Source organism: Larus michahellis, chromosome 2, assembly GCF_964199755.1.
Source record: "Larus michahellis chromosome 2, bLarMic1.1, whole genome shotgun sequence".
NCBI lineage: Eukaryota > Metazoa > Chordata > Aves > Charadriiformes > Laridae > Larus > Larus michahellis.
The window spans coordinates 2,602,437-2,624,477 of NC_133897.1; the positions used below are offsets into that span (position 1 = coordinate 2,602,437).

General features: G+C 45.9%; 2 protein-coding genes across 4 annotated transcripts in view; one reads left to right on the forward strand and one right to left on the reverse strand.

The window, feature by feature from the left end:
* TMIE (transmembrane inner ear) overlaps nt 1-2,263 on the reverse strand; it is a 37,761-nt gene extending 35,498 nt beyond the window's left edge. Inside the window, exon 1 of the mRNA XM_074573395.1 lies at nt 1,440-2,263. Within this exon, the coding sequence (XP_074429496.1) occupies nt 1,440-1,538 (99 nt within the window). The 5' untranslated portion in view covers nt 1,539-2,263. The remainder of the gene's footprint in view (nt 1-1,439) is intronic.
* A 4,654-nt stretch (nt 2,264-6,917) lies between these two features.
* Nucleotides 6,918-22,041, forward strand: part of ALS2CL (ALS2 C-terminal like) — a 49,211-nt gene continuing 34,087 nt past the window's right edge. Inside the window, exon 1 of one of the 3 annotated variants that reach the window (XM_074573876.1) lies at nt 6,918-7,022. In XM_074573876.1, the coding sequence (XP_074429977.1) occupies nt 7,020-7,022 (3 nt within the window). In that variant the 5' untranslated portion in view covers nt 6,918-7,019. Of the gene's footprint in view, nt 7,023-7,439; nt 7,702-15,279; nt 15,395-22,041 lie in introns of those variants that run through there. The other 2 variants (XM_074573875.1, XM_074573877.1) reach the window with 2 other exon arrangements.

Sequence of the window (22,041 nt, forward strand, 5' to 3'; positions counted from 1 at the left end):
AACATAATGAAAGGGAATGTCTTCCTGGTGGGGTGGATGCTGTGTCTGCATGTTGCCCTGGCTTCAGCAAAGCGTGCTTTGTGAAATGTGCTCTGTAAGAGAAAGTTCTGCCTCACTTGTCACCTTGAGAGATGCTGTAGGCTGAAGAGCTTGGAAAAATGTGAAAAATGTCTACAGCAGAGCTGGTGTGAATTGTAAAGGAGTTTAAGGTTCCTGTTTGCCTTGCTGGGGCTGTTACATCCTGGTGAGATAGGATGGGTCGGAAGACCCATTTGAAAAATACTGAATTAAGTAGCTTTAAAATGAGACAACCAGAGGGTTGGGGCAGAAGATGGACCACAGGGCCCTTATGAACTCAGCATGGTTGTCACTGTCTCTGATGTGTTGGTGATGAACTGCTAAAATCTGCAGACCAAAGGCTGTGGAGATCAGACCTGGCTTGGTGCGAGGCCAGGTGAGGGTCAGGGCAGCCAGGGATGCAAAGTTTTAAAATGTTGAAAATAAAATCCTTCCTTATCCTAGTCCATCAGAACCCTTAACACAGCCATGCCTGCACAGATGTATTTTCGAGCTAAACCCATAAATCTGAGCAAAGCAAGCTCTGCTGCAGGAACACGTTGGTACTGTACCTCTGGGGCTCCGACCCTGGACCAACGCAGCAGCTGCCTCTAATGTGGCTCAGACCTTAGGAAAAGTGATGAAGAGGTTGAAAATGGCTGGGCTGACATATTTTTGGCAGCTGTAATTCTGGGGGGCTGTCATTCCACATAGGAGTCTCACTTCTGAAACTGCTGTTAATAAGTTTTAACTGCTTCCAAGCGCAGTCTTGGGTTGTGAAGCTGCTCTTCCCTCCCAGTTCATCCCAGCCTTGCTGTAGGGAGCTGGGGCCATAGAAGCACGCAGTCATCCTCAGGGGAAAGCGCTGAAACTGAGTTGTGTGTGAGGAACCTCACCTTAAAAATTAACATTTTGGCTGAACTAGAGGAAATGAGGGAAAGCAGAAGGAAAACGCAGCCTAGATGTTAAACTTGGGCAGGTACATGCAGGTACAGGATCCACCTGGGTCATGCTTGGTCCTTGTCTTCTTTCCCTGAGCCTCTGCTGTGGGGCACTTGTTGGACATGCAATACCGGGCTAGAAAATGCCGTGCTGTCACTTTGGCCCTTTGCACTGTGTCAAGCCCTCTTTGGGGGCTTAAAGCAGCCCTTAAGTGCTGACTGTCCTTAGCAGTAACTATCAGCATTTTAAAAGCTCTTTCCTTCTGGGGCTGGGCCTGCAGAAAGCAACTAGCATCTCCCAAAGAAGCCTCTAACTCCTTGGAGCCACCTTAAATCCTCTGCTCTCTGCCCTACCTGTCCTCTTTGGGTAACATGCATGGAAAAATCCATGATTTCTGGATACCCTCGGCCCCCCAGCCAGTAAAGCAAGTTGCTCCTTACCTCAATTAACTGTGCCATGGCAGCTCTTGAGCAGGACAACAACAGGGAGGAAGACCTTGCCCAGGAGAGAGGATGCTGCAAGGGTGGATCCCACGCCATCTTCTCTTCCCAGTATCTCTCCGACTTCTGCGCTGTAGCCCAAAGCAGGGGAGGTTATGAATAACCTAGCCAGCTCTCAGCAGCGGTCAGCATTTACCAGAAGCAGTCGCGTGCTGTCCTGGCCCTTCTTTACTGCCTTCCTTTTCGAACCCAGCAGCCACAGAGCTGACGCCGGGGAGTCATTAATTAATTAGACTGGTGTCGCTTACAGAGTGCTCTGCTGCTCCTCAAGCTGGGCTTTGTGAAGGGGGGGGATGCAGGGAGCAAAGTAGCGCTCAGAGCTTTCGCCGCTCCCCCAGAGGAAGGAGATTCACTTATTAAGACACTGGCTTTTTCTTTTTCTTTTTTTTTTTTTTTTTTAACAGCTGCCTGACTGATTCCAGTTCTTGTTCTTGTTTTTCTCCTGGCCTGTTGAGAGAATTCTCTTCCTCTAATGAAAAAGGGCGGTAAGCCAAGCTGATGCATCATCAGCATCAGAGCTATCCTATGCTAGCTGACTCCAGTGTTACCAGAGATAAGTGTTGGACATCTGGGGATGTTAAAAGCATCTTTCATCCCTGAAAGATGTTGTGGATGCGTTGCTACAGTCTGCAACTTCACCCAAACTTGGTCTCTGAAGGGAGATGAAGGCAACTGGGAAAAGCATAGGAGGCTGTAGAAGCTAAAGCTGCAGGGCCACCATCTCCAGCTCAGCTATGCTCAAGGGGCTCAAGGAAATTACTGGAATCTCACGGGTAGGGAACGCACATCTTGAGGGGTTTGTGGGAGCATTGGACTCTAATCTGGGCTGTCCTTCCACCAAGGTGCAAAGAAAATCTTTGGTCGCAGGGCAGAAAAAGAGGGTCAGGAAGAGAGTGACTGGACAAACCAGGTTTACTATATTCTCCTGTACTCAAAGTAATTTCTTGTAGTATTCTTTACTGGGAGAAGGCTAGGATTTAGGCCATTGGTATGAGGTTCAACAAGGCCAAGTGCCAGGTCCTGCACTTGGGTCACAACAACCCCATGTGGTGTTACAAGCTTGGAGAAGAGTGGCTGGAGAGCTGCCTGGCAGAAAAGGACTTGGAGGTGTTGGTCGACTGACAGCTGAATATAAGCCAGCAGTGTGTCCAGGTGGCCAAGGCAGCCAACAGTGTCCTGGCCCATATCAGGAACAGTGTGGTGAGTAGGACTAGGGAAGTGATCATCCCCCTGTAATTGGCACTGGTGAAGCCCCACCTTGAGTGCTGTGTTCAGTTTTGGGCCCCATACCACATAAAGTACGTTATGGTGCTGGAGAGGGTCCAGAGAAGGTCAAGGGAGCTGGTGAGGGGTCTGGAGCACAAGTCTCGTGAGGAGCAGCTGAGGGAGCTGGGGGTGTTCAGCCTGGAGAAAAGGAGGCTGAGGGGAGACCTTATTGCTCTCTACAACTGCCTGAAAGGAGAGTGTAGAGAGGTGGGGGTCAGCCTCTTCTCCCAGGTAACAGGTGATAAGACAAGAGGAAACGGCCTCAAGTTGCACCAGGGGAGGTTTAGATAAGATATTAGGAAAAATTTTTACACTGAAAGGGTTGTCAAACATTGGAACAGGCTGCCCAGGGAAGTGGTGAAGTCAGCATCCCTGGAGGTATGTAACAGACATGGGTAGACATAGACGTTAGAGATACGGTTTAGTGATGGTTTTTGTCAGTGTTAGGTTGATGGTTGGACTAGATGATGTGAAAGGTCCCTTCCAACCTAGGCAATTCTATGATCCTATGATTTTAGGCAAGAAAACAAGCAATGAGATCTAAGAGGATCTAGTCACTTCTGGTACTGTGTTCTAGCATTTTTCGAGAACTAAGCACAGTTTCAGGAAAAATAGCTCCATAGCAAATGAATCTTTTACAAGCTCAAATAGGCAGGCTAGCTTTAAGGTTTGCATTACTGATTAGATTATGAGGATTGGAGGAGGGTGGAAGGATGCCAACGTGTACATTGCTTTGGAGGAAAAGCAGCTATTTGGCTATCTGCTGCTTCTGTGCTTGCTGCAGGCTTGTATGGTGACTGTTTGCTGCATGAGATGATGGGAAACTGTCCCCTCAGAAAATCGGTATAAGAACAGGGTGCGGTGGAAAAAGAACACAGCGTACTGTGTTAGGAGGTCTCATCAACAGAAAACAGACGGTGGCAGCATCGAGGCAGGGAATCATGCGTCTGCCTCAGAAGTTGTGCAGCTTGGTCCTCCTTTCCACGATGAAAATCCAGTCCTGGGCTCTTGAGATCCCAAGCAGTGGTTCTCTGAGCTGGTTTTAACGCTTTTCAGCTTAATTTCTTAAGGAAATGGGGCTTTTGGATATGATACTTTGCTTGCCCTTCTCCTCCTCCCTTCTCTCCTCTGGACTTCTAAAACTTTGCTGGTTTAATTCAGTTGAAATTGGACAAGGGATAAAAGTCTGGGAGATACTGAATTTCTGGGCATTTTGTTTTAAAAGTATGCCATTGGGTAAAAACTTAAGTCGGTTGTGGTCCCTGCGGAAGGAAGAAGGACAGTATGTGGACAATTCTTGCTGGACACACTGGGCAGAGACGCTATGACCAGCCAAGCCACAGGGAGCTTTGGTTTGTGCCTGCATCTTGCTAGACATCAGCGGATGCAGCCATGGGGCATAAATCCACGGCAAACTGGGCTTCCAGTCGCACTACTTATGGGACTCTCTCCTTTCAGAAAACGTTGTCAAAGCATGAGGAGAAACTTGTGGAAATGCACCTACTGTGCCCTGGGTCAAACACAGCATGAGGTCCCAAAGTCTCTGGGTTGCTCTCTTCAGAGTGCAGTTTATTATTAGTGCCTTGCCCATGGGCTGGAAATCCAAGCAATGAGATCCAAGAGGATCTAGTCACTTCTGCTACTGTGTTCTAGCATTTTTCGAGAGCTAAGCACAGTTTCAGGAAAATAGCTCCATAGCAAATGAATCATTTACAAGCTCAAATAGGCAGGCCAGCTTAAGGTTTGCTCAACATTGCTCCCATCCTTCTATTTGCGGGTTCTCAAGAATTGTAGGTGTTTTGGTGTTTTATTTCAGTTTTTAATACACCGAGCAATTTAGACTGTGACTTTCCTGCAGCTGATGGGGGATCTATCTCCTCTCCGTGTGCTTGCAAACCAGGCCCGCCATGGCATCAAACCATGGCCGGAAAACATTTGTGCCAAGAGCTAGGCAAAAATAGCACAAACAAACCTGATTTTTTTTTTTTTTTTCCCAACCTCCAGATTTCTAATTCTATATATGGGTCACTGAAGTGGAATGCCTCCTTTAGTTTTCAGGGGAAAAAAAAAAAGTAGATTTCTCAGACTCCAGACTTTTCAGCACTTCATAACTTCATTTCAGCTTCTTTCCTTGAGATAATTTAAAAATACCTGGAGGAGTAGGTCAGACCAGAATGTCCTGCTGGGATTTTAAATTGTAAGATTTCATGTTATTGCTTTGAGCTTCCAGAGTTGGAATAAATAAATAAATTTACTTATTTATTTAATATTTTTTCATTTTCTTTCATGACAAGGAGGATGAACAAACTCTTTATATGCAAACACTTACTTCTAATTTGATGACCTGACTCCTTGAGCTGGATATTTTGTAAAGAGGAAAAAAAAGTGTTTCAAAACCTGAATTTAGCAACAATGAGGAAGTGGGCTTTGTAGAGAGAGGGGAAATAGTTGCCTTTTTGCCCTATACAGCCCTACCAGCAATGACCCCTCGCTGGATAAGGTTACTCTCAGCCCACATTGCACACGCTGTTATGTACTCACCAATTAGTGGATGACCACCAATCTATTAGCGAAACCACAGGCGCTGTTAAACTTGTCAGCTTCCTATTTATAGCTCAGGCCTTTTGCATCCTCTTGGGAAATAAATGAAATGCAGCTCTTGCTAAACATGTCACCTCGCCAAACACTGCAGCACTGGCCTTGTTGCTATGCAAAAGCATGACAATACAGTTTGGGAGAACATTTGGGAGAACATCTTGAACTGCGAGGGAGTTTGCTCGGTGCCCCAGGGGTCAAACCACTGAAAGGGGATGTGGGTCTTGCCTGTTTCATCTTTTCCCTCACCCGGGGGCTTCTTTGCTATCTGCTTGCATTTGGAATGATGGACAAATGGACTAAGAGCTGTGGAGGACTTGAGGTCTGGTCTCCCTGGAAATGCAGCGAGCACATAAGGAAAGTGCAGGGAAGGGAGTTGCCTTGTTATATTGATGTCTTCCAAGTGTCTAGGATTTCTTAACAGAGATTTCTAATGCAAACGTCTTTTGTGAGAAGGCTCCTGAAGAGAGAAGCTGTGTGTCCCACATGTTCTCGTGCTCTTATGTGCGATACGTGTTGCAAAACTCTTTGCAGGCACTGCTGGTGGAAATCTGAGACTGGACTGGCGGGTAATTTTTGTGCATGTCACGGCTCTGTTAACACTGCTCATTTTACTGGGTGCACATTGATTCTTTTAGTCAATGTGCTTTGAAATACCTTGAAGCCGCAGTGATGGGCACTGTGCAGGGTTAGATTGTTTAGAGGGAAATGCCCCTTTATCATGCAGAATGCTGTTCCTGAATGAGTGGGAAGAAGGCATTTAGGGGAAGTTGGAGGGTCTCCTTTCATGCCTAAGTGGGATCACCTCTGCCCAACCACCCCCGAAGTCCCCATGCCCTCCAGCAATCAGTTCCAGACCTTCTCTACTCTCCTTGCACTTCCCCCAGAGCAGTGAGGTCCCAAGCCCACTGCTTCCCTGCTCTCCCGGGTGTTTGGAGATCTCCAGCCTCCCAGTTTCCCATCGGTCTTCAGCCCAATCATGAGCAAAGAGAAGGCAGCCTCCGGGCAAGAAAGGAAAGTTGGGAGCCAGGAGAGGGGAAAAGCCAGGAGAAGGAAGGAACAGACTTTCTTAAATGCCTTTAGCTGCAGTTTAATCCCCAGAGCATCACAAAACATTTTTCCCTTCATCTTCACAGCTCCCTTTTAGGTATTTGAAGGTTGCCCTCGGTCCCTGCAGACTGTGGCTAGGAAACCTCATTTGTAGAAGTGTGGAGGCTGCATTTGTTTTCAGCTGGCTCAGTCATAACTTGCCTGCTTTGTGCACCACAGAAGCACGGCCAGCTTCCTCACAGAGATGAAGGCAAACTCGGGAACACCCCTAATGCTTGCCTAGGGGGAGCGGCAGCCACATCGCCTGTCCGTGGCTGCCGTTTCCCTTTAAATTCTCTAAAAGCCATTCAAGTATTGAGTTGCTTGCTGAAACCTTAATGTGGAGACTGGCCAAGTGATGGCAGCCTGCCAGGGGTTTCCATGTCTACCAAGAATGTTTTGCAGTGCACCTTGGGAGGGGAGTATTACTTCCTCGATTTTTTTTTTTTTTCTTTTTTTTCCCCTCCCCTTAAAGTGAGTAAATAAGCAGCTGAAAAGTTAGAGCAGGCAGCTTTCATCACCAGCTCTTTCCATTCACATGGCTACGTACCGTGGCTGACAGCTCAACTCATGGTAAGAGGGACTTTTTGCTCAGGTGGCGTTCGGCTGCTGGGAGATGCTACTAAACTGCTGTTGAAGTGGTCTTGTGGGAGATTGTGGTCCTATTGGAAAAGAATTGTCTCTGTGCAATGACGAAGATCAAGGGGTTACAGCTTTGAAAATGGGGTGATATTCAGTGCATGACAGTGTCTCTCTCCAAAGTTTATTGCTCGGGTATTTTGTAGGGTTAGAAAAGGATGCACCCACGTTTAAAACGCAAGTTTGGGGAGGCTGTGAATTCAGCAAAATCCTACCATCTCTGCCTCCATAAAAAAGGAATGCTGCTCATTTCCTACTCACGTCGAGGCAAATATTCACAAAATCCCTCCCAGTGCTAATAGGGCGTGTGTCGCGGGAGCAGGATATAATGGTGCGATTCACCAGAACTCTGTGGGACAAGGTGCCTTTGTTTCTCCAGCACCATGTTTCTGGACGGTTGGACCTGTTATGTAGCCAATGTGCCTCATGGTTGTGGGTGGCTTCCAGCCCAGTGGGACAGGACCTTGCTGTCCCCACTTAGCTGCTGAAGAGAGAGATTGGATAGGGCCAAGGTGGTGCTGTGGGAAGGCTGGTCAAAGGCAAGGAGAAGGACGCTGGTCTCATGTGGCTGCAGACGGAATGTCACCTCCTCCTGGTTTGCTCTGTCTCCAAGGTCAGTGTTGCAATGACTTGTCCTTGCTCTTACAGCAAAGGTATGTTGCTGGTGGCCTGTCTGGTCTATGCTGCTATCTCAAAGGGGGATTTGGGAACTGGGAGGTACAGGAATGGGGGTAAGACTGGGCCAAGACTTGCTCTACTCTTCAGAGTTGCTCATGTTCTGGCTGGCCCTTATCTTCTCCCACACTGCCTGTGGTTAAGGAGAGCCTTTCCCAGCCCTCTCAAATCAAATGGTAGCTTTCTCAGAAGGTACCCATAAAACCCATCTGGGTGATGGGGAGGGACTGGTCTTGGCCACACAAATATCTTGTGCATTAAGAAAGAAAATCTAGTTGTTTTCTGTTCTCCATCCTCCTTCAGTGAGTCTCTTGTCTATCTGTAGCTCTGCACCTTTACTTCTCTTTCATGTCTCCACGTGCATATGCCTCTGGCTATCGGATTCCTCTGATCCACCACCTGGATGCATCTGACATAGCTTGTGAAGGAGTGGGAAGAAGGCTCCAGCATTGCGGCTGGGGTTCTGCCACCATGCTCAGAGCATTTGGAAGAGCCCTGGTAAAAGTCACTGTCCTCCTGCAGTCAAGCACTTAGACCTCTGTGCCATTCCCTGGCTGGGCTGTTCTGCAGTACAAAAGACTCATGCAATTAAGTACTTGCTTATCTCACTGGTACCACTTCTCTGCTCCAATGTAGACAAATTTTCATGTCATTTTCAGGGCCAGAAGGGTTGCAGTCATTCTGCTACAATGAAAGAGCAATACAATATTTTTTATTATTATTACACTGTTTTCTAGAAACTTATCTATCCAACCAACTACGGAAAGGCTCGTGGATTCCGATAACTTTGCAGAGAGAAAGAAGCTGTTCTGAGCTGAAAGATGACAGCTTGGTGCTGACATACGAAAGTGGGGGTTTTTTTGGTCTGTTTTCCTGTTTTGTGGCTATCTGCATGCATAACAGCTCCTATGGAATTAGGAGTAACTGCCAGAGGCTAGTGTTTATTTTCCTCTTTAGCAAGGCCTTTAGTTAGACAAGCTACCACAGAGCCATAAACAGTTTGCAATCATGAGTCACGTTTCATTCTTGTAACTAAGTAGGCATCATGGGTTTATTTAAAAAAGGCTTCCTTTTGTATGTTACAGAAAAGTGATTCTCAAATAGAGTCCCTGTGCCTCTCTTGGTCTGGCTATCTGTCACTGTCAAAGGTAGCTGCTCTAAGGATTGGTATTGCTATGTGTTTTGTTCTGTGGAATAAGAATTAGAATTGCTTTACTGAACAGTAAACACATTAGTTGTGTAACGCCATATGCCCCAAGTGAGCTTGTGCCTTTGGATATGATGTGGGGTTGGGTGTTATTGCAGAGGTGCCTGGTATCTTCCCAAAGTGTCAGTAAATGATCATGGCTTTCCAAAGTTTTGAAAGCCATGTAGCTCCCTGACCTTTGGAGGGCGCTATGGCCAGGTGGATGGGCTTCCTGATTGGCTCCTCTGCCCTTGGGGTAGAGGCAAGTACCACAGGTCACACGGAAGGTGGCATGAAGGTGGCACACCTTGAGATGGTGACCATGCCCCCCACGACCATCTAGTTCTCCTGCCTTGGCAGCCTAATCTTCTGTGCTGTGTGGGACAGGGGGACGATGGGACCAGTTGGTGCAGCTCATGATGCACAGTTTCAGCACCACCTCGTTGTAGCTGGAGTTTGTCCAACGGGCTAAGGAACTGGTACAGCTTGACTAACAGGCACACGAAGACATGTTACTCGGGTAGTTTTTGGTCCTTGGATCAGGACCAATGTTTTGTCCCTCATGCTGATGGCCAGCATGCCCACTGTTTGGTTTTTCCCCTTTCCAGCTCTACCTGGAGAACCAGATACTACCTGGTGAAGGCCATCAGCCAACAGCTACTGTCTGTGCAGGGTCTTGTCAATGCCTTTTGAAGGACCTTGTGCTTCTATCAGTCAAAGAACTTGTAGAGAGCTCCTGCTGGTGGTGGACCTTCAGCAATGCTAGTGCTAAGAACTGGGTCTGCCATAGACCTGGCACTGTGTGGACATGTAATTAGAGACAGATCCAGGACCAACTGTCATCTAATAGATCACAGCACAGGTTGGGGTGGACTTACCAAAGGTCACGTAAACAGCTAGGGAAATGGTATTTAGGTCATCTGGCTATTCAGCTAAGGCTGAAATGTCTAGATTGTGTACATTTCAGGGATTAACTCTTGACTCTTCATGCTGAGAGCCTGTGTGGGATCAATACTGTGACATTTAGTTTGCATCTGAGCTTTCTGTGTAGCAGACACTGAGACTGGAGGTTGTGGGAAGAGTCAGTCTCTTAATTTTATATGGGGCTTCCCTACATAAGGAAATGAGTGTGGTAAGGAAAGATGTTGAGTACATGGTACTAACTTTTCCATGTCTCCTCTCCTTATGCTTGTTTTCTGCCTGTCCCACCTCCTGGCCAGTCCTGTGTTGCAGTCTGTCCCTGGTCTTGTCTGATTGTCACCTCTGTCTCTCATGGACAGGAATATAGATGCAGACACAGGACTGTTTGCAGCGCATGTTACCTGAATTCTTCTGTGCATCGTGACATGAGTCTGGAGAATTTCTAGAAGTGTTTGATTTCTATAGTGGTTTACTGCTCAATGGTTGCTCAGATGTAGAAAACACTCTGTACCCGCTGTTGATCCCAGTTTCTTGTTCCTTGTTTTCTAATCACTCCTGCCTTGCATGCCTCTCTTAGCCTTTAGGGAAAAGGCTTGTGTTGCCTCAGTGAAAAGAACCAGGACAAGTTTAATTATCAAGAAGGTTGTGAAACTTCTTTTGCATGAGATATGAATAATTGCACACTTAGCTCCTGTTTCCATGCATAGTTTCCCAATGGTATGCACAAATACCGTGCTTCTGGGCTTGAGAGGCACAAGTTAAAGAATATGTGCTTGGATCAGACATCCATTTCTACTCCAGAGTCCCCTGCATGAGTGTGAATCTGAGTATTTCAGCTTGTTGCTGCTGTCTGGGGTGGGTGCTGTGTCAGAACCTTAGCTGTCTAAAGCATAATAGCTCCAATGAGGTCCAAGAGCTATGATTGCCCTATTCCCTGCCAAGGCCTTGGATGGTCTGTGGCAAGTCCGTAGCAAGGCAGCAGAAATATCAAGCTGGTGCTCACTAGGATTATGGGCCTGGTGTCATCTTCGATTTGCATTGCCTCCTCCATCTCCCAACTCGGTCCTCTTTTACTTGACACTGATGCGCATCCAAAACTTTTGGGATGTCTTGAGGGGTAAGGTAAATGAAGCTGCCGATTTTTAAAAATAGCTTTTGGGAAGGAAAATAAAGCTATATGATGCTATGATTTATGCTAGGAGGAACTATCTTTTGTTGGAGAGGGGAAAAGAATAGTTTATTTTTCTCACATCTTTAAACACTCTCTACCTAGGGGTGAGCAGGAGCCGAGGTTTTATCGAGTGATGCTGTGGGAATGGGAGGCTGCAAGCTGTTTGCCACTGCTCTGGGGCATGCTTCAGTAACCCGGTATTGGAGCTGGTATAGTTAAGGATATTCTTGTAACTGAGTGAGTCATAAAGCAGCTATTTCCAGAATGGTTGGTTCTCGTAACATGGGGTGGTATTGCCCTGGTGATAGAAAGATGTGCTGGCCAACGGAGCTGACTCAGCATCACTGGCCCCAGAACACAAGAATTTGCCTGGGACATAGTTTCAGCAGAGGAACCTGGACTATAAATAGGCTTTGGTTCAAAAAAAAAAACCAAAACAAAAAAAACAAAACAAAACAAAACAAAAAAACCAACCAACCAAACAAAAAACAAAACAAAACCAAAAAACCAAAATGAAACAAAAACTTATTGATGGAAAAGACAACTTGTTTCAGGGAAGCTGTATTTTTAGGAAATTATGAGACACTGGCATAGGTTGCCCAGAGGAATTGTAGATGCCTCATCATTAAAGTGTTCAAACTCTTGTTGCATGGGGCTTTAAGCAACCTGATCTAGCAAAAGATGTCCCTGCCCATGGCGAGGAGGTTGGACTAGGTGATCTTTAAAGATCCCTTCCAACCCACACCATTCTATGATTCTATGAAAGGAGACGTTTTCTCATGAGGTACAAGTTGGGGTGAGATTTGATGGAGTTTTCTGTTCTCATGGCCAAAAACCCTAAGCAGGAGGAGCAAGGTGAACTCCTTCTCTTAGAGTTTTCTTGATCAAACCTAGTTTGGTGTTTCTAGAGGGGTAAATGCTTTTAACTGGCAAAGGTAGTTGAACGCCAATGTTTTGTGCCATCTATTTAAGGCCAGACCCCTTGGAGACATCATGTTCATTGGTGCCACTGCACTGTAACTGCCTCTCCCTGATCCCTTGAGTGGATGTTTCTAGTAATGGTGTTAAGCCTGGCTTTAAACCATGTTCCCCAAAGTGACACGTGCAAGCATAGGAAACAAAGTTTTAAAACTGTAGGATTTAAAAAGACTTAAAAAGCAGGAGAGCAAAATATGAAGCCTGAACCACCTGATATTGCTTTCTGTAGACAAATGAGTGCCAGTAGCATCCCCTAAGCTCTTGGCTAGAAATGATATTATGTGCTCTATGTTTAAGATCTGTGGCTGCAGATAGCCAGCAACAATTTCATTAATAACGATCTGGTCGGATAATGGGAGAGAGACCTAGAGCTGATAGGGAGGATTTCTAAAGACTTCCGTAGAAAGCCACTGTGTTTATTTAATAAAAACTGTTAGTGGAAGAAGCTTAGTTCTGACAAAACTCCAGGCATAGATACCTTTTTTCAAAAAGAAAAGCTCCATCTGTCAATGCGTGCCTGATTTTTTGTTTTGTTTTATTTCTTTTTTACAATTGAAAGTCTCTTGTGTCTACTTTCTCTTTTTTTTTTTTTCCTCCCAAGATCAGAACGAGACTCTTTGTTTTCATGTTGATCAGGACTAAAACTTACCTATTTGCAAACCATGTCTATAGGTATGGTTTTTTCCCCCTCCCCCCCCCCCCCAAATCAAAGCAGGATGGGGAAGCAATTGCAGTATTACATTTATGAGATAAGAAGCATGTCTCATACACAGATGTTCTCGAAACATCTCTGTCCTCATCACTGTCCTGTCTGCTGCAGAAATGTCCTGGACAGTCTTTATCTTAAGCTCTATCAGTCTTTATCTTAAGGAAATACTGCCTATACGATATAGGTGATGGACCATGTTGTGTCTCACCCTCCATATTCAACCCAAACCTAATCTGGTTTTAAAGGCTGGATGTAAAGATGTCCACAGTGCTGAAGGTTCCCAATGTGGATGCGGAGGAACTGGAGTGGTTCTAGCTTTAGGATAGCTTGGTGGTTGCTCAAGTAGTCATTTTTCGCCCAGTGTTTTAAGGCAAAGCAACAAGAATTCATGCCCTGACCTGTGGCAATCTGGTAGCTGCTGTACAATCATCTGAGTTGTCCGTGCATTGGGGACAGGTTAGATGATGGTGGGAAATATGGAAGCTGAAGGTCTTACCTCTGATGAGGACAGCACGTAGGGGGCAGGAATGTGAAGCTGGAGGTCTCACACCGAACATGACATTTGTGCAAATTCTGAACATTTCAGGAAAACTAACTGAGTGACTGGAAACAGATTTCTGCTGAGGAAGCACAACCAAAAGTAAAAGATGTGTCCCGAACCAAACTGTTACACCCTTCTGTGTCATCACAGTTTCACCACAGCTTTACTGGACTAGTGTTAAAAAGAATAATGGGGGAAAAACATGAGTCCAATGCATGCACAACAAAGCCACTTGACCAAAACTGTACAGAAACAAGCCACAAAGCTGAGCTTGAGGCCCAGACCCAACTGCACTCAGTGGGTTGAACCAGCAGACCTTAGATGTAAGGTGGGCTTTCCAGTGTCTGTCTGCCCCAGAAGAGCAGAGCTCCTGGGCCTTTCACACAATGCCACAGAGGAGCTGGAGATCCCCAAACTTGTGTGCTCAACAGGGAAATGCTCAGCACTGGGACCTCTGAAAGCCTCTCACCTTTCTGGGGCGCAGGCACTTTCATAAGCTATGCCAGGGAGCAGTCTCTGTCCATATAGGGTCTGGAGGCTGGGAACTCCTCCTGGGCTCAAGCACCCATGCAAAGACTTTGAAAGGACTTGAGGTGTCTGTCTGCCATGTAGTCCCTTGTGGGTGAGCACTTCCTCGGGATGTGGAAAATATGATTTCATTCCAAATTTTGGACTGAAAGAAAAAAGGTCTGTAATTGCGCCAAAGTCTTGATCACCAGCTCTTTGACTTCGCAGCTTGCAGAGCAGGTAGGAGGCCGGCGGTGAGCTCATTGCTCACTCATCCTTTCCATTCCCAGTCTGCTGTCCTTCCTTGGTATTGTTCCCCACTGTGTATGAGGATTGCTGCTTTAAGGGCTGCTGCTCTGCCTGCTTGTGTGGTTTAAACCATTGTGTTGAGGCAGACAGTGAGTTATGGGCACGTTCTGCTCTGAAAAGACCCCAGGAGTCTGGGAAAATGGGAAGGAAATCAACACAATAGAAGAACCTTTCTGAACAAAAGGTGATTGAGGCATTTCTTGTCTCCTGTTACACCCTGAGCATCCTCGCTGTAGAAACCGACTTGTCCTGATCTCTCAGCCCACAGTAAGTTCCAGTAGTTTGTAAAAATCCTTGAAATCCTATAGCTGGGGAGGAGGCAAGCCACTGAGTCGTAACATGTTGGAGCGCCTGGGAAAGAATGGGGCTTTGTTAGGGCTCTTCAGCAGGCTCTGAAGCAGAAGGGGAGGGCACGGGGCTTTTGTAAGGCAGTGTATCTACTCTTTCTGGTGTGGAAAGCAAGTACATGGTGGCGGCGGCTGCTTCAACAAAATGCTTGTGGGGATTTGCTGTAATTGTGGATCAACTGGAAAAAAATGCTTTCATGCTTTAGGAGGTGGGATAGTGGCTGAGGCCAAAAAGATGGGCTGGAGAGGACTCTGGGTCCTCCTTATAGATGGACTTGGGGGCTTGGGGTTTGTTTTTAGGTTGGTTTTTTTTTTTGTTGTTTTTTTTTTTTGAAGGAGGGGAAATAGTTACTGCTGGCTGAGGTGTAGCAGAGGACAGACCTTGCATGCATCACGTGCAGGCTGTCACACGCTCTCCCCAGGCTCTGAATAGCAGGAAACATCCAGTTTCCCAGGGTTTTCCGTCTGTGAGCTACAGCAAGCACAGAGGTCGCGCGAGGGGAGAGAGTGGCAGAACAAGGGGAAAAAGCACAGGAGCTTCATTTGGCAAACTGCTGTGGGAATGCTCTGTAGGTGAAAAGGCATTAGAGCTAAGAAATGCCGTTGCACAAAGTAACACACATCCTGTCTTTTTCCCTTTCAGTTTCCCCAACATGTATGCTGCAAGAGCACAGATCCCAAAATTTCTTGTCCTTTTAAAAAAGGCAAATAACAAGCAATTGCTGTAGAAACCCTACGTGCATGGGTTTCGTAACTGTCTCTCTGGGCTCTGTGGGTGTCTCATCTAATGAACAGGCCCAGATCTGTGTTTCAGCAAACGAGGCGGCTGGACGTGGGAGGGAGAGGTGGGAGGGGAGAGCGGCGGTACTGGGAGCACCGGGTATTTCAGGAGTCGGAAGCTCAGAGGAGCTGCTGCCGTAGCATTTACCACGGGGGAATTTTAATTGGCCACCTTATGCGAGGTACGTTGCTCTACGCGCTGGTTATTTTTGGGTTTCGTGACCAGTGTTCGTTAGTTGGTTGTTTTCCCGTTGCTCCTGAGGCTCAGTTTTATGTTTAGACATGTACCATAGGAAGGGTGTTAAGACGAGCCTTAGCGGGCTGAAGGGACTGTTGAAGGTTATGTGCTATAAGTAAAAGTCCTGGGGCAGAGTAAAGTTTGGGAATGTTTTCTACAGGTAGGAATTTTACCTGTGCAAGGGACCAAAGTAGAGTATAAAATGCACTTGCGTGCACCCCTGTGCTTCATCTTGACAGCACATAAAGAAGGTACATTGTCTGTAAGCTGTTTAATTCCCAGTATGGTCCGGCCTTGTGGCATTAAACCCTCTGCGTGCTCTCACCTTGTGTTTTCCAGAAAGGGATGCTGGAGAAGCCTGTGCACGCGCGGTCCCTCTCCTGCGGGCAGCTATCTGATACTGTCTGTGTTGGGGCTTGCTCCTGTTTTGCAGGAGGGATTTTCCACCCATGCCAGGCGAGCAGGCAGCCTCACCTGGCAATACAAGCCTGATGAAGTAAGGCTGGAAACCGCGCGTTCACGCTGAGGTTGCACAGCTTGCCTGGCAGAGTAAAGAAACCAATACCCAACTAATTAGTCAGGGCAAGAGAGGCTGATAAGCTTGCCTGGGTTTTTGCAAGGGAGGGAAGCAGTCAAGAGCTTGCAGGTGTCTTAGGTGTTAAGTGAAAAGTCTGGGTCAAAGGCCCGGTTATAGGGGAACAGTAACCCACTCAAGACTCTTTAAAACTAACAAACAACTATGTGTTTAGAGCCAGAAGAGGGGGAGCTGCAGTTCACAGGAGGGACTGTTTTTAAACTTTAGCTTAGTTTAATTTGGACCCGAACCAAGGCCCTGTCTCTTTGTCTGTGGAAATTTCCTATGGCCTGGAAGCTTCCTAGACCTTGTAGCTTCTCCCTGAACTTGGTAGTTTCATTACTGTCGCTGCAACGACTTTAATTCCCAATGAGCTGCAAGACAAGATTTTTGAGGATCTGCAAGGAAACCAGGCAGAATTGTCCTTCAGGATCCTGCCTGCAATTTAGTAATGCATTTTGGAAGGAAACAATATCAGCAACTTCAAGAGGGATGAGATAAATTCAAGGACAACAGGTCCATAGGCAGATACTAGGAACAGGGTTGCACCTTTGGAGATCCCTAATGCAACAGTTAGCTGTTGAGGAAATACAAGAGGAATGAACCTCAGAAAGTGGCCAAGCTTCTGTTTGTTCTCTAAATAATAGCTCTTATTCTTACTGCTAGACTAGCTGGACCACTGGCCTGAGCTGGTCGGCTAATGTTTACATTCCTGTTGAATTGGAAAGGGCTCATGCAAAGCACTTTGGGCACAACAAACAGGAATTTTCTTGTGAAACAGTTTTGTCAGAGCTTCTGACCAGCTCTTCAGGTCATCAAAAGACCTGGGTTTTGGCACTCAAAGCATTTCAGTGAACTGTGGCGTCTCAAAATGATGATCAGAGGTTAAGAAGCCCTGGTGACTCTTTGCACGTCTGTCCTGCCTTCAGTGGCTTGTAATTTGTCCTCCAAGAGCACCTGAAGGGAATGATGAAACACTAGAAGCTTCCTACTACACTCAGCCTTTGGTAAAGGCCTTGGGCATGAGAGGAAGAAAAATTTGGTGGTTCTTCAGCTGGGATTGTTGTTAATGTACCTAGCCATGAGTGTGTTTAAGAGACTCACACAGAAAGTGGAGAAAGGCTGAGTGTAGAGATTAAAGTAATCCAACAAAGTCTTCCCCCCCCCCCCCTCCATTCCTGTTCCTTTGTACGGACTTCAGCCCTGCCCATTTTCTGGCAGGTATTGGGGATGCTGTGAAGTGCTTAGACTTTGCCTGGGTCACTTGGTAGGGCAGATCTGGGAGGCTTTGTAAGTGGCATTTTGGAGTGATACGTCGTTAGCTTTTGGACATTGCCTCTAGCATAAGCAAACACCTGTGAGATGGGAGGAGAAGCAAGTAGTGGTGTCAAAAGCCAGGGCAACTAGAGGATGGATCCAGGGCCTCACTTATGAATATTCAGCGGAACCAGCCATCTCAAAGGTGGCTATTCTCATGGTTTTATGATGATTTTCTGTCTTTTTAGCACAAAGGAAGTGAAATCCCTTCTGGTCCTACTCAGGTTCTGGAAGTGCTGAGTGGAAAGGGTGGTTCAGAGGGCTGACATTGCTGTACATTGAATTCCATCTCATCTGTGAAGCAGTTCTGCTATCAGTTCTCCCATTGTCCCAAGGAACGCTCCTCTGATATTGTTTGTGCCTCTGGGTTTCCAGGTTTCCAGGCTGTAATTCGGACTCTGCTTATCAGAGTCTAACTCAAAATTCCTTCAATGTAAATGATAACACATATTCTAAACCCCAGATGTGTAGCAGTCTCTCATTTTTCATGCTTTTTGAGGCTGTGCTGAAATCCCATTTGCTTTGGAAAAGCAGAGTAGGCATATTGGGAGCACGAGGCCAAGGGAGAGGAACACCTGCTCCCAAAGCTGATACAAGAGCTGTGACACAAAAATTGTCCCTAGCTGTTATCTTCTATCTTTCCCATAATTCCACTCCAATGGAGAATTATTTAGTCCCCTTTTCTCACGATCTTTCCTTTGCTGCCTCCAAGACAACCTGTAGTTATTTCAGATTTGGCTTGGAGTTTCATCCAGTAATCCCAAGTCATTCTGTGTTGCATATGAGTCGCTGGGTCAAAATAGTTATGCTTCTGCATGCATAAACTGCTTGTAAGTGATAACCATAATGATAATGGGAACTACAAGGCCAAGGGGGATTAAACCACGAAGTAAACATCTCACCTGCAGGCCTTGTCGTACTCGTCTTGTTATTTGCAAAGGCTGAATGATATCCTTAATTGTGTTGACAGTGACCTTCTCTAGCCTTAGTTGTCAACAAGTAAAGGGTTTTATCTGAGCTGTTTAATTCAGTAGCTAGTGGAGAGAGACCAGGTATGCCCTAAGGTCTGCTCATGTCACTAAGGCTGGGTGAAATTGAGCTTTTCACGTGCCTCTTTAGTTACAAAGGGAGTCTGCGGTGGGTAGTTCAGCCTTCAGACACCCAGAAAGGGCAAATGGCTTTTGTCCTTTTGCTGTCAACTAGAGGTTTATAGTTGTTTTCATTAGGCTCAGGAGTGAACTTCCTAAAAGGAAAATGAGCTTCAAATTTGGGTTTGGGGAAGCATGAAAAAAAGCTGGGTCAGATAAGGCTTGTGTAAAGCTTTTGTGTTCCCTGTTTCTGGGGGGGGTGGGGGGGGTAAAGAGAGAGAAAAACACACACCCTTCCCCCACACATAGCTTCCTGTTTTTCTGTGTCAAAGATGGAAGAAAATAAAAGTCTGGGGGTAAAAAAAAAAAAAAGGTTCTCCTTGGGCTGAAAAATCAATTATACAGCCTTGGTGCTTTCTGAAGAGAGTAGTGAATGCTCGTTTGACCCTTCGTAAGCTCCTTGACACACACTGCTATCCTAAATTTGTTGAGATTTTAATGTGGTTGATATTTTGGCAACCTTGCACAGTGTCTTCTTTCAGTGCTTGAGGTCCTGCCATGGAGGTGACCACAAACAATTTTATGACTGATACAGAAAATCAGCTATACCAAGCCAGGATATCTCACCTCTCATAATGTAGAAGAACATGCCTCCAGAACACCACCACAAAAACTGGGACAGGTTGTAGTAATACTTCTTCCATATCTGCTTCTTGCCTCCTCAGGGACTTCCTGAGCTGGAGTTGATGCTTTTGTTTTTATTAGCTTTTAATTGATTTTTTTTTCCACCATAGACTTATCCAGCTGCTTTTGAAAGCACATATGGTATTCTCATAGCAATGACAGACTCTTGTGACAGTGAGTTCCATGGCTTAATTAGGCATTGTGGGGTCAAATGTCCTGCTGTTTGTTGTGACCTGGCCTCACAACTTGAGGGTAGAGGTGGTTGTGCTGTGCCCCAAACGTTTGCTGTGTGGCCTTGTCTGTGTATGAACCTGGACCAACTGAAAGCCTGAGGGTCTTACATTCGGGGTGAGAGTTCTGATGGGTTTGTTAATTTTCTTGTGTTTTTAAATTACATGGTGCACTGTGCCTACCTACTTTCATTGCTGCCCTACTCCGCAATTTTCCCTGGTAAAGATAATGTTGAATGAGATCTTGCCTACTTCCTTCACATGGCTGGCATTGGCATGTTCCCTGTACCCCATGCTAAAGTCTGATCCAAGTAATTGTTACCTCTTTTCCTCTCTTTCTCCTTTTTATGCTGCTAAGGGCTGTCTTGGGATTCGGGATTTTATTGTCTTTCTGCCCCTTTTATTCCCGATTACCTCTTAACTCCCACATTGTGTCTTTCTATCTGCTTATGAGATGGCTCCGGTAAGTTGAACATTAATTCATCCCAAGTCATGATGATCTGAAGCTTGACAAGAGCAGAGTCTGAATGGAAGAAGTGGTTCCAGCATGTTGGTGTTGGTTAAACAAAGCCTGGAATTGTTTTTCCACATGACAGAATGGTCTTTGTGCCAGCCTGAATGCAGACTCAGTCGGAGCGTGACACGTGAGGGGGGGATGTCCTTTGGAAACACAATTAAGATGCATGAGGATACTTGACCCCTAGAGAAAAGCAGCAAAGTTAGCGACAGAAAGAGGAGCAACATCTCTTCATTGGCCACCAGAGTTTGCCCCCATGGCCTAAGAAGCTCTGGAGTTTATGGACTCTGAGCTGGCACTATTAATTGAATGACAAGATCCCACCCTGCTCGTGGGCATGTTTATGTTGATGGTACGTTAAACTATGCTGGGAACAGATTTAGGTTAAAAAATAATCTGGAAAAGAAGGCTACAGTCCATGGTCCAAGCTCAAAAAAAAATCTTTCCTCTCCCCTGTCCACCTCTTAAGAGCAACTCTTAAAGCTAATCCATTTTTTCCCCCAAACCCCACTATTTTTGGTCATATTAATCGTGATAATACAGATGTTGAGGTGACCAAGGGGAGGAAAATAAATAGTTAGGTCTATGTTCATTCTGGTTTAAGGTCCCAAGATTTGTCCATTACGTCACACACTGTGATGTGATGTAAAGTGCTGACCTATATTAATTCAGTCTAAGAAAAAAACTTTTAATAAGCTTATCTGCTAATTTCTGAGGGAGAAACTCCTTAATGGCAGGTTTTGTGCAGAGATGTATATTATTCCACCCTGTAAAGTGCAAGCTTTAGAGCTATACGCTGCTTGGGGAAAGACACAATGCTCATGCGAAGGGTGAGTGAGTGGTTCACAGCAAGGGAGGACTTGTGTGTCCATCTGGGCATCTAGAAGACTGTCTGGCAAGAGAAGAGTTTTAGATTTCAAATGCTTTAGGTTGCATCTTCCTGCAAAGTGGAGGGGAATTTACCAGTCCAAGTGTAAGTGCTCTATGTTGCATTCTTAGACAGTTTTAGGTGTTTTAGTTAGAAGCAGAACCATTACCAGCATGAGAGCAAGTGTCCTAGAGAGTAAAAAGCAATATCTGAGGAAGAGTTTCAGGTTTACTCTGACAGAGAAGTATCTTTAAGTACTGCTTGGCTTCAGTTTGGAACACTTGTATTTACTTCTGAACTAGAGCTTGAATTAAAGCAGCTTTATCCCTGTCTCTGCAAAGATGATGTACTCGCTTGACATGGGCTGTAGGAGGAAGGTATCTCTTCAGCTGCACGGCAGCAATAATTTGGTTCCCTCTAAAAGGGCAGGGAAGGGAAAACTTGGTCTGTTTGAGGACTGTATGTGGCAGGGTGATAGACTGGCCTCATTTCTGAAGCAATTGATAGTAAAAAGATCATGAATTGCAAGGATGGATGAGATTGGAAGGGCTGCAAAGGCGTGATGCCCTTTAGGTACGGCTGATACAGGGAAAGGGAAGAGTTTTAAGGAGGGAAGGGGCTACAGCAAAAGTGGTCGCGGCATTTACATCCCAGGTGGTTGAGTATTATAATGCCCTAAGCGATTCCTAAATCTGGCATTGTACATGACTGGTTTCTCCCATCTGAGAGGTGTTTTTGTTGACTGATGTTCTTAACTTGAGCACAGAGGGGGATTCACAAGAGGAAGATGGAAAATGAATAGTCCTTCTGTGGATGCCCGGTTTCTTCCTTAATATACAGGAGCTGATAAGGTTGACTAGATGTGTGTTTCCATGAGGAACTTTGTGTCTCATCTGAAATCTATGGGGTTTTCCAGACATTTTCCTTGTGGAAGAGCTGCCTCGGAGCTAGAGACTCTGATGTAGAAAGGGGTTCTATGCAAAGCTGACAATGAGGCCCAGCATTTCACCAAAATGTCTCTTTGCTTGGTTTCCTATCTCTTCCACCCACTTTTCTGGCAATTGCCTGAAAATGGATGTAATGACCTGTTGTGCCTCCTCAAGACATGTATTTTCTTGCTGAAATGTGCATTTAGCAGCTTTGGACAGACACTATTGAGGCTAAATGCTCCTCCAGATGACCCAGGCTGCTCCCATCTATTGGATGCTGAGCAGCCTCTTAGGTTGGTATTAGCTGCTGCATCTCCCTTTTTTCTGCCCATGCTGTCACGCTCAGCGGACAGACGGCCAAGACCATGATGAGCCACAGAGATC